A 12840-nucleotide genomic window follows, 5' to 3' on the forward strand; every position below is an offset into this window, starting at 1 on the left:
TGTATTCCAAGAAATCCTATACACTACTGTTTATGCTCTAAAAACATTCTAAATGACTTCGTTTCGAGTAAATTCTGGATGCTACCCACTCAGGACACTTGGAATACATTGGACGAGCAGTATGGAGGAATATTGACACGTTTTTTGTGGACTTTTATGGACCTTTCTGCCTCGGGCACCATAGACCTCCATTATTTGAATGTCAGCAGACAGCAAGAAGCCTCCCAGATCTCCAGATGCATTTGAGATATCAAAAAAGTACTCCAGAGTGTTGTTCAGCATGGGGGTGAGTAGAAAATGAAGGCTAATCATGTTTTGGGTGTACTATTCCTTTAATACCTTTTCATTCTTAATAAGGGTTGCCATCATTAAAATCTTTCTTTAAAAAGGGATATAAAGGTTGTGCTTTGCAGATAAATTGGGTTCCATTCTGTTCCCAAAATAAAAGTTTTTGTTGGATCCTGGAGCACCAAGGCTGTAGGCTAATTGCTCCATGTTTAAAAGACTCGGTCCGGTCTAGGGTCCATTATGGCAGCACCGCCATGGTTTGGAACTAAACATGATTCGTTTTTTAAATCAAAACTTTGATAAAAACAAACTTATTTCCATTCAGCATTTTGTCTCAGTTCGGTGCGTTTCAAAGCTGGGTCTTAATAAGCAGCAGCGTCTGATGGTCTGGGTCTGAAGGGACTGCTGGACCCTGCAGAACCAGTCTGATAAATATCTGGACTGTTAGCGCCTGAGATTCTCCTGAAAGTATCTCCTCTCGCTGCGGAGCGACTCTGGATCTCAGACAAAACCAATCAGAAACGGCCACCAGCCACCTGCAGGAAGTTGGCCGTCCATTTATCTCCTCCCTTCTTCGCCTGCAGTCAGATAACAGAGCCAGCAGTTGGATCGAGTGTCAGCTGGTCACCAGTCAGACCTGATGGGCACCAGCGCGCGCTAACGGCTCCTGGAAGCAGCTTCTGTGTTTGGGGAGTTTGGCTGAAAGCTCAGCCTCAGAGTGGGGAGTTTCCAAAGAGTTTGCACTGAAGGCTGGAAGAAGTTCTGGTTAGATTCAGTCTGGAAGAGACGCGGAGACGCATGCGGAGCACAGCACCATGAGCCTCCCGCTTTACGCACCGACACCCATCCAGCCGGCCCACCCGACCCCCTTCTACATCGAGGACATCCTGGGGAGGACAGCCTCGGCCACCGTTACCTCCTCCTCGTCCTCCTGCAGCGCACCGGCGGTCCCGACACCGACACTCCCGTCAGCGAACTCCTCCTTCACCAGCCTGATTTCTCCTTACCGGACACCGATTTACGAACCCACCCCGATCCACCCGGTTTTGTCCCACGCTGCGCTCACAGCGACCTACTGTCCGGTCGGAGGATTCGGCGGCTCCATCTACTCGTTCCAGCAGCAGCAGCAGCACCGCTCCATGGGGGAGTACGCGCAGGCGCTGCTCCGCCAGGACCCCCTCGGTCAGTAGCTGCTCTTCTCCTCACATCTTTCCATCTTTTTTCTCTTTCCGAATAAACAGGTTTTCCTTTGAGGCGGTAAAGCGGGTCTGTTTTCCCTTTAGAGTGAAACACATCTGGGGAAAGGTGACTGAGTCAATACATCATCATCACAACCATCATCATGGCAGCAGCAGTCAGGCCTTCATAGTGAATTATAATTCTGCTTTTCTGGCCTCTCATTCATTGCAGGGCAGCTTTTCTGTGTTACTAACTTTGTTTCGGTGCCAACGAAACCCCTTTTTTGCATGAATATCACGCTTCGTCACGCAGATCGAGCTTCAGATCATCTCCAGTTGCATGAACGCATCTGCTAAATCTGCATAAACACCCTCAGAACAACAGCTGGACACTTTAGCGCATGTTATCCCAGTTTGTGCACAGGCTTACTGCCCATGCACACATGAGTCACCCTGTTATTGTGACAGAAATGTAAGTCCACAATAGAGGGGGGTGGGGGGTATTGGTCCTTGACTGGTTCGGGGCTCCTGAGGCCCATTGTTCTGATGTTCTGAGATCAGAAGGGGGCCCTGATCAGGAGCAGCTGGAAGCAGCGGATTGATTTCATATTGAGCTCCACTTGAAATGGTTTGTGGATCAGATCTGACTGGTGATAAGGTGGTCCTCTGAAGTATAGTGATTTTCTGTTGGTGAACCAGCCGGGCCCTTTTCCGTTCATAGCGGAAGCTGTGAGCCTGTCGATAGGAGTAAATCTGCTTTCAGAAGCTGTTAGATGTTTTCCTGTCTCACCCCGGCCAGCCGCTTCCTCGGGAGGCCGCTGCGCGCTGCTGATTATTTTATCGACATCCTCAATACAGACATATTCAGGAAACACTCGGCCTCTGATAGCCCGGGATCCGTTTTTCACATATTGTTGCACTTCCTCTGCGGGGCCCTGCGAGGATGTGGCTGCCTTTCTGCGCGGCGGGCGGAACCGGGCGGCGCATCGGGCCACTGGGATCCATGGTGCATCGGGCCACTGGGATCCATGGTGCGGGTCCTTCAGGAGGATCTCTGCTCGACTGACTGAAAAAATGCAAGAAAGTTGGATTCAAACACACTGAAAAAATTAATAATGCAACCGCTTCTGGCATTTAATTAATCTTATTAAATATATTATCCGCTTTGACATCAATACAGCTCATCTAATCTAATATCTAGTTACTTTAACGCAATTGTTTCATGTGCTTCCCTGCTAACATCAAACAATTGTGTTAAAGTAACTAAATATGATTAAATTAAATACTAAAAACGGTTGCATTATTATTTCAGTTTGGTTTACATAAAAATAAACGAACATAAAGCGGCTGTAAATGAGATGAACATGACTGGGTCTCAGTTTTTGTTTATCCATCAGGGAACTGATCACTCCAGTGTGACGCGTTTTCACTATTATCACCATTACCAGTGACCAGTGAACCATCCAGCTGCCTGAGGCCTCCGCCTGCAGCAGCAGCCTCTGTAATCTCAGCAGAAGGCAGGAAGCGCGTGCAGCGGATATTTGGCCATAGTTTTCACTGTCACGACCCTGAAAGACAGCAAGCAGCAGGCGGCAGCTCCGGACCAGGCAGCGGGAAACGGTGCTGGTTCTGCTGGTTCTACTGCAGAACCAGCAGCCGGACCCAGCGCTCATTTCCAGGCAGGTCCGGCTGATCCAGAGCTGCTCTCTGCAGGAGCAGCATCGGCCTCCTGCGGCATAAAGAACAGAAATAAATCTGGACCTATTAAAGCCATTGGTCCAGAACCGAACCAGCACCTTTACCGACCTTTTATTTCAGGCCTTTTTTAAACTGCCGTGACTCTGATGTTTTTAATTATTTTATTCGCCTCCAATGATGAATTTCTGAGCTTTGTCTGAAAGGTTCGGAGTCCAAACAGAACCAGCGCTGATATTCCAGGTGTGTTCTCTCTGTGTGTGAAGGGAAGCCTCTGCTGTGGAGCCCGTTCATCCAGCGGCCTCTGCACAAGAGGAAGGGGGGGCAGGTTCGGTTCTCCAACGACCAGACCGTCGAACTGGAGAAGAAGTTCGAGACGCAGAAATATCTGTCCCCCCCGGAGCGGAAACGGCTGGCCAAGATGCTGCAGCTCAGCGAGAGACAGGTGAGGAGTCCAGAACCGGGCCAGAACCAGGCCAGAACCGGGCGCTCTACTGGTGGGCCAGTGGGTCTAAGTGTTTGGGCTGAACTGTCGGGAAATTGTGTATTATTATTATTATTATTATTATTATTATTATTATTTGCATTATTTGCATTATTTGCATTATTTGCATAAAAAATAATAATAACAATATTAGTCTAAATTGAGTTTTTGGTCAATTGCTTAAAGTAAAATGACTACTTTATTGTCATTTTGTAAACAGAGTGTAAAGAAAATGACATTGTAAACATAAAACTGAGATGTTTTACAGTTTTTCCAACATTCAGCTTTTTTTAACAATTGAAATAAAAATCTAGAAATTATTCTATTTGATAGAAACTTTATTCCGATTGAGCCAAAGGTTTGTTTAAATTCTATAAATTATTCGTTTTTTTTTTTACTATTTAATAAAAATGTGTATAATAATTTATTTAAATTGCAAAAAAAAAAAAAAAAAAAATACGAGAAAGGGGATGATTCCGCTGATTAAAGAATGACAATAAATCCATGAATTTAGCCTTTTTTTTTTTTTTTATAAATCAGCTTAGATGTATCAGACCTATAATTAAAACTTCATCTTCAGCGTCCTGGTCTGAGGGCCCCGCAGCCGCAGCGGCTGCATGGGGCCACTTTAAACCTCTCTGCTCTTTAACATATATATATATTTTTTATTCGTTTTATTTCAGCCTGAATTTTAACTTGACTTCTTAATATTTCTGGGATCCATTCAACATTTATTTTAACGTGTTTTGGACCTTTTTTTTAGCAAAAAAAAAAAAAAGAGAAAAACCGCGCAGGTGCAAACTAATAGCTTTAAATCAGATAATGCGGCTCTTTGTTTTAAACATCTCTATTTCCATCGGTAAATCATCTAACTAATTTATTCAAAATAAGGGAAAGTTTTTTTTTGTTTTAGGAAAATATATTTTATTTTTTTCAAAAGAATAAAATGGTGAATTTGTCTTTCAGGTTAAAACCTGGTTTCAGAACCGACGGGCCAAATGGAGGAGATTAAAACAGGTGAGGATGTCCGCGTGTTGGAGCCGCTTAGGCTGCAGCTTTATTTGCCTCTAATGTTCAAATCTATGTGACAGGAAAATCCTCAGAGCGGGAAGCAGCTGGAGGAGGACTGCGCGCTCCGGAGGAGCTGTAAAGCGGAGCAGGTGGGGGTCCAGAGCCCGGAGCAGCGGCGCACGGGCCCCGCCGCCCAGCCGAGGTCCCCCACAGACCTGGACTCTGAAATGTCGGAGGATTCCGATCAGGAACTGGATATAGAAACCAGCAGTGAGCTGAAACTAAAGCCATAGGAGGCCGAACGGAACCTCTCCACCTTTCTGCTGATGCAGAAATATCCTCAAATAAAGAGACTGATCCCGGAATCTGAAAGGGTTTAGTTTAGTTTGTGGGACTGGATGCTCTCATGATGAGAGCCCTGCAGCCCCTGCAGGCCTGCGGCCTCTGCAGCGCTGCAGCCCCGCAGTCCTGCAGCCCCTGCAGCCCTGCGGCCTCTGCAGCGCTGCAGCCCCGCAGTCCTGCGGCCCCTGCAGCCCCGCAGTCCTGGTTCTGCTTTGTATATGATGTTGGGTTGGATCAGTAGGCTACCGACCGGCTGCTGCTGTAAATATGTGTTTCATCCTCTCTTTGGTATGTATCTTCAAATTGTCTTATTAAATAAATAATCCACGTAGAAAAAATATATTTTGTTTAAGGGACTATTTTCTGTAACATTCATAACAATCTTTAATAAACACAAAAATGCCTTAAAAAAACATCAATTTCTGTTCTGACCTCATGAAAGGAGAAAACATTAATATAATGAACAATAAAAAAATCTGCTGTTTACATTTACTGTCTTTAAATCTAAAAGAACATATATATATATATATATATATATATTATATAGAAATTATAAAATTTGACTTGAATTAAATGCAAAATTTAAAATTAATTTAAGTCCATTTTGCTTGAAATAAATACTTTTTCCATTACTTTGAGCAAGTAAGATAATTAAGTGCTAGAATGAGATAATTTAGAATATTGTTGAATGATCTAATTTGAAGACAGAATTCCTCCTGTGTTTCTCCTCTGGAGTTAATAAATGCTGTCAGAACCAAGAAGGGAAACAAACAAATATACATATATATATAAAAACAAATATGAAGTTTACACAAAGAAACGTAAAATAATAAAGTCATGCCTCATTGGCTGCATAAAGTTCAGAGGAATAAAAATTATTTATACAGATTTTCTCACAAAAAAAAAAACGTAACTTTTTCTGGTGAAACTTCTTATAAAACGCAGTGATGCCAAAAATTCCGTCAATCAATCTCTCAATGGGAACAACGCGACATGCAGAACAAAACAAAGTTTCCTCCTCACATTTTAATCTGCTTTTAACAAAACTACATAAACGTGTAAAACATGAAGTTTCTGAATGTTATTTATTTATTTATGATTGAACTTTCATTTTAATACTAGTATGTATGAACTCTTGATTTTTTACTAAATATTAAAATAATTAAATGAGTTGACCCAGATTGCAGCTCCATCATCATTAGGCAGGCCTTCACCTCTTTAAAGAATCAGTTCTTAATTTGATCAGTTTTTGCAGTTTGTACTTAGAATAAATGTTTTTTTATTTCAGTGTAACTGTAGTAATAAAGCATTAATATTGCTCCAGATTAGTTAGTTGTCTGAGAAATGGTTTAGGAAGATGCTGCTGGTTTCAGAGGGTCTCTGGTTCCTTCAGCTCTCCTGGTTTTGTTGCTGTATTTACTATCATCCAGTGATTCTCTGTAAATTCTCTTCAGGTCTTCGGAAATCATCATCATATCACCAAAGCACACAAATATTCAGTGTTTAAATGCGACCCAATTACTGTCCTTCACTGAGCTGCTTCTCTTTGTCCCTAATGTTGAAATAAAGAGAGCCACAGATTAGCAAACCGTTGGGACCTCGTCGATTGTTGTCCCATCACCACATCCAACTTCAAATAGCTTATCAAGCTCCCATGCAAACAGTATGAGTGGGACTTTTTTGGGTGAGTAGATTAGGTTAATGATTGAGTGAACCTTCAGAGAGGCAGAAGCAGATAGAGCAAAGGCGTGAGTCCAATACCAGAACAGCCTGTTTTGATGAGAATATTTCAGCATCATCAGAAAGCTGCTAAATGTAACCCAGACCTTTGACTAAGAGCAATAAATGTCCCTCTAATACGCTTGTTTGGGCCACATTAGTGGGGTTCACTGGCCTCCTACATGCAGGAAGACCCTGCAGCCAACAGCGCATTCATTGATCCCAGCTCCTGTATTGTGTAATGGTTCACAAATCGTGCCGAGTAAAGTCAACAGTGGAAGGAAAGCACACACAGTTGGTAGGTGAAATGTTCAGCAGATAGTTAACTGATTCCAAAGTGCCGGTCGGATCTGGCCAAACACACAGACAGACACAGTATCCTGATAAAGAAATCAGGAGTGATCATAGAAGTGTGTTTTCCTACGTTTGCAGACATGATAAGAGAAAAGGAGGCTTTTATGTGGAGCTGATGGGTTTAGGCAGAACCAGTCATCATTGTTTGGTCAATTCAAACAGCAAATGAAGAATAAATAAAAGCTGATTGGAGTCTAATGACTCATTCAGACACAATGTTTGCAGAGCTAATGAATGAGTGGACAGAACTGTTCCCGATGTGAGGACGAGCTGGACTCTGACGGTAAACAGGCCGGCTGGGTCAGAGACATCAGACACACAGCAAGAAAAACTATCTTCATTCATGTTTGTATTTTCAGCTCATGTTTCGAACCATAGATTCATATTTTCCTGGAGGGTTTCCTTCAGATCCGCCCAGTTTCTGAACGTTTCTATGAGTGCAGGTGGGTTCAGCAGCAGAACGGTTCCTGTGAGGACAGGAAGGAGCTCAGCTCTGCAGCAGAGGGACAAAGGAAGCAGCGCAGGAAGACGAGGAGCAGCGGTCGGACCTTCAGCTCCTGATGGCGTCCTGAGATCAGACAGAACCAGGCAGCGGCTCTGAAACTCACCAGCTATCAGCTCCTCTGTGTGTTTGCTGTAGATGGACACAAGTTAATGAGTGGATGTATTTGAACGACTGAGGAATGTGTTGACTGTTGACCTTGGCCAAATGGAAGCCATTATCTCCCCCTGCCCCCCCCACCACACACGCTGATAAATTAATGAGGACATCGATACAGGTGTCGCCAGCAGGACAGAGAAGGGTGGGGGGGCTTGTGGTAATCTGGAGAAAATGGGGCGATGAAGAGTCCAGAATAGATCTTTCCAAATCAGCTCAGATATTCAGTTCAGGCCAACAACAGAAACAGATGAGAATAACAAACGTTCACCTGGCCTCTGAGCCGCTGCTTCACTCAGGTACCTGATATCATTCATCAAACCAAAGGAAACCAAACCCAGAGGCCAAAGGTAGACTGATGGGAGACAGAACGTACAAGACGCAGGAAGTAAGGCGTGCTGGGTTAGGTCCGATGGCTCCTTTCAGTATAAATAATAATAAGCACGGTGGTAGTGACATTAAATATGCTAATTAGAGACCTTTTATGATCCCTAACAGCTAAAGCAGGTAATAAACATGAGGGGAACTTTTCAAGCTCTCATCTCACCTAATTTTGAGCAGCTACAGTCAATTTTGGCCCAGCTGAAAAATGTCCCTTTATGGTACATTTTTGATTAAAAACCTTTTATCCATCTAAATGATCAATTTCTGCTTCACATATGGAAAAAACTGTCATAAATCTCAGCAATATTATTTCCCATCATGTCCCATCTATCTCACTTCATCGTGTAAATAATGTGAAACAGCGATGCTCTCAGTGTGAGTCTCACACCGCACAACCAAGGACGTGATCGGTTCAGGCCAGGTACAGCCTGTCAGCAGGAACCAATCAGCAACTGATTCATAAACAAGGTGAGTGAAAGAATGGATGGAATAAATCACTCCTGACTCCCAGTCAGTCAGTCAGTCAGTCAGTCAGTCAGTGTCAATCAGCTCTATTTCTGGTGAATAATTTGATATTTTTAGCTCTTAGCTTTAGCTGTTAGCTTTAGCAGGGTTGATTGATTGACTTTATTGATCTCACAGGGGAGAAATGTAGTCGTTTCGATGTTAGCTTTTGGCTTCACCACTTTCGCCATAATGAACTTTTTGTAGAGTTTCAGTCTGGCTTTAGAGCTCATCATAGCACTGAAACAGCTCTGGTGAAAGTCACTAATGATATTCTCATGGCCTCAGATAATGGACTTGTATCTGTGCTCATCCTGTTGGATCTCAGTGCTGCATTTGATCCAGTTGACCATAATATTCTTTTAGAAAGACTTGCATATTTTGTTGGAATTAAAGGAACAGCACTAGACTGGTTTAAATCTTATCTATCTGATTGATTTCAGTTTGTTCACGTTAATGATAAATCTTCCTCATGCTCAAAGGTTACCTGTGGAGTACCACAGGGATCAGTTCTAGGATCAATTCTCTTTACTTTATATATGCTCCCAATTGGTAGAGTTATTAGACAGCATGGGATTAATTTCCACTGTTATGCTGATGATACCCAGCTATATCTGTCTATAAATCCAGATGAAGCTAACCCATTACATAGATTACAGGCATGTCTTGAAGACATAAAAACCTGGATGACTCTTAACTTTCTGCTTCTGAATGCAGACAAAACAGAATTTATAGTATTTGGACCAGAGTCTTTGAAAAATAAGCTGATGATTAGTCAGTCACTTCATTTGGATGGGATTAAACTGATTTCAGATAATAAATAAAATATTTTATTTAACATATGTGCATTTATTTAATTCAAATCTAAAACTTCTTCAGAACTTTGCCTGAAGTTTGCCTTTAGTACAGTTTGCTCTGCAACTGAAGGTTGTAGGTTCAAACCCTTTTCAATGCCGCTGTGTCCTTCGCCAATACACTTCATCCCTCATTGCCTACTGATGGTGGTCAGAGGTGGCGCCAGTACGGCAGCATGGCTCCTGTCAGTGAGCCCCAGGGCAGCGGTGGCTCCAGTGTAGCTCACCACCATCAGTGTTTAAATGAATGAATGAATAAATGTAGGTAAACACTTTATTCATGTCTCCTTTATAACTACAGGCTGTTTATCTGCAGCCACAGCATTCCCCTATCCAGAATGCATCGCTCTAAACTGTTTTACTCAACTTCATCTTCTTCATCTTATTACTGAATGTTGCACATAAGGTGGGCAGCGTTATAGATTGTAGTGGGAATCCTGAGAGGCAGAAAACCACAAACATCAACCAAGGACTGGATTTCAGGTCAATAGAAACATCCTCTGAGTTGCAGATATTAAGTCATTTCTCCAGCTTTCAGCCAAAGGGAGTTAATCGGCTGTGAACTGATTGGAGTTGAAAAAAACCAAACAGCTCCTTTTTAATTTTAATGGAGACAGATGCTTGTTTTGGAGTTTAGTTAATAAGAAATGAACGACAGGTTGATCATTCCTGACCTGATCTACCTTTCACCAAGTGAAGTGAACGAAGTAGATTTGATTAGACCATTTCTGTGGAAAGTGTCTTGAATCTTTTCATTCGGTGTCTCTATGTCAGTGAGTGAGTGAGTATAACGGCAGTTTTTAATTACCTAGAGATAACTGATTCACCCTGGGAAACCATGGAGATCATTTGCATTATCTGTTGAAGCAATACCCTGTGAACTAGGCTGTTCGCTGCAGGGGGTGGGCTGGTTCCTTTGACCTGTGTTTGCTTGGCGAGGGGCTTATAATGACATCTGCTACAACCCAGTGGTGTTTGGAAGGCAGCCTGCCTGTTGGTCTAAATGGGGTGAAGGGAGCCTGAAATCAAAACTGATCCCTTCAGGATTTCTCTGATAAACTCCTCCAGCTCCTCTAGGAAGCTTCATATTATTCATCAGCTCATGTGAGGAAGGTTGAAGCTCCTAGAAGAAACTGAGGGCAGCATGCTGAGTGGACAAATACGTTAATGCTGACAGCAGTGCTTACAATAAAGAAGTGAAACCAGCCTTTACTCTAAAGAAAAGTCTGACGTGATCAGCAGAAAGGCTGCAGGATGACGACTGGGAGGGATCTAAAAGTCCAGGTCAACAGTCTCAGCAATATCTGCATGTTCCATCATCGTTAACCAGCAAAGCTAATCAGTGGCTCAGCGGGAGTATGGGTCATGTCTCAAAATAAAAAAAAACAATAAAGTCCATAATGTTCACAATATGCTAATATATATATCTAAAGTGAGCCAATAAATACCAACGAGACTGAGAATGATAAGGAAGAGGAGAATGAATACAGTTCTTTGTTTTAGGAACAGAATATGAATGGAAGGGCAAAAACTAGAACAGAACCAGCAGGACCATCATTCAGTGTTCTGTGACCCACAGCAAAACTATCAGCTACACCAGGTACCTTTTTCCAACATGATGCAAAATAGAAAAGAATAGAAAATACCTTTATTGTTCCACAATGGTGAAATTATGGTGTTTCAGCAGCAAAGGTTATAGTAGAAGTGGTCACACAATGTGGACCTTAAAAAAGGTGTATAAAAATAACAGAATAAGTAGCAGAGGTAATAAAATACATAACTAAATATGGCACTGTTCAGGGCTTTTACAATATAAATACTGTGCATCTGGAAAGAATAAATAATAAACAGCTGTGGACATTTTAGATTCTATTCAGTTTATTTCTATAGCGTCAATTAACAACACATGTCATCTCAGGTCACTTTCCAGTTCACCAGATCATCCAGTCAGATTGATTCAAAGTTTTCTATCTAAGGAAAACCAGCTGATTGCATCGACTCATTGACTCTTCAGAAATCCCTCACACCAAGCATGCTTGTAGCGACAGTGGAGAGGAAAAACTCCCTTTTAACAGGAAGAAACACCACAAGCAGGCTCAGTGTGAGCGGATACTTTTAGTGATAGAACATGAATGCGAACATGAACGCGACTATGAATGCAACCATGAATACGAACATGAATGCAACCATGAATGCAAACACGAATGCGACCATGAATGCAACCATGAATGCGAACATGAATGCGAACATGAATGCGAACATGAATGCGACCATGAATTCGAACATGAATGCGACCATGAATGCAAACATGAATGCAAACATGAATGCGAACATGAATGTGACCATGATTGCAACGATGAATATGAACATGAATGCAAACATGAATGCGACCATGAATTCGAACATGAATGCGACCATGAATGCAAACATGAATGCAAACATGAATGTGACCATGAATGCAACGATGAATATGAACATGAATGCAAACATGAATGCGACCATGAATGCGAAAATGAATGTGACCATGAATGCAACGATGAATATGAACATGAATGCGAACATGAATGTGACCATGAACGCGAACGTGAATTCGAACATGAATGCGAACATGATTGCGAACATGAATGCGACCATGAATGCGAACATGAATTCGAACATGAATGCGAACATGATTGCGAACATGAATGCAACCATAAATGCGAACATGAATGCAAAAACTAGGTCTGTCTGGAGACGGGTCCTCGCCCTGACCCGCCCACCGAGGAGCAGAATCAAAGCCATGATATTGGGACGCTCAGGGTGCTTCACTGCAGTAGAGACAGTTTTTCTGTTTACTCTGAACTGTTCTGAGTCTGAACAGCAATGTCACAAGAACAACCTCTGCTGATGAACCACCTGTGATGCCCCTTAACGTCATCTGTCTTCTAAGATGTAGACTTTAATTTCTTACATGATAGATCAGCTGACCTCTGCTGTGATCATCACTCCTGTCTCAAGGTCAGTCCTGTCAGCAGAGTAAGAACATCAACTGAATATTTCTAAATAGATAAATAAGGATTCAATTGTTTCCTGTTGCTCATTTTTGTAACAACTTTTAATGATGGTGACATCATGATCAAGACCAAGTTAAAGTGCATTTTCCCAAAAAGTAAATTAAAACATGTTGTATAAGATGAATTAGATAACTGGAGCGTGGGTCACCAACGCGGTCCCTGCAGGCACCAAGGGGCCCACAAAAATAAGATGGGGCGCCATCAGCATCATCTGAAAATAGATAAATTCACCAATGGGTGAAGTTTAAAATTTCTTTTTCTGTTGCTCTTCTTTTTTTATAATTTGTAGATAATTTCATCATATTAATTTAAGGAT

General features: G+C 42.2%; 1 protein-coding gene across 1 annotated transcript; it reads left to right on the top strand.

The window, feature by feature from the left end:
- Positions 1-866: 866 nt before the first annotated feature.
- On the top strand, positions 867-4967 carry hhex (hematopoietically expressed homeobox). The gene is made up of 4 exons (XM_038304513.1): positions 867-1470; positions 3428-3606; positions 4612-4662; positions 4737-4967. The coding sequence occupies exons 1-4, from the start codon at positions 1104-1106 to the stop codon at positions 4947-4949; spliced, it is 810 nt and encodes a 269-aa protein (XP_038160441.1). The 5' UTR covers positions 867-1103; the 3' UTR covers positions 4950-4967.
- Positions 4968-12840: the final 7873 nt, after the last annotated feature.

Source organism: Cyprinodon tularosa, unplaced genomic scaffold (assembly GCF_016077235.1).
Source record: "Cyprinodon tularosa strain WSP-4 unplaced genomic scaffold, ASM1607723v1 ctg537, whole genome shotgun sequence".
Taxonomy (NCBI): domain Eukaryota; kingdom Metazoa; phylum Chordata; class Actinopteri; order Cyprinodontiformes; family Cyprinodontidae; genus Cyprinodon; species Cyprinodon tularosa.

Bases quoted from the DNA above. Each gene is read 5' to 3' on its own strand.
- hhex (XM_038304513.1), top strand. From the start codon at position 1,104: ATGAGCCTCCCGCTTTACGCACCGACACCCATCCAGCCGGCCCACCCG. The intron at 1,471-3,427 runs GTCAGTAGCTGC...CTGTGTGTGAAG, and splicing joins GCTCCGCCAGGACCCCCTCG to GGAAGCCTCTGCTGTGGAGC. The intron at 4,663-4,736 runs GTGAGGATGTCC...TCTATGTGACAG, and splicing joins AATGGAGGAGATTAAAACAG to GAAAATCCTCAGAGCGGGAA.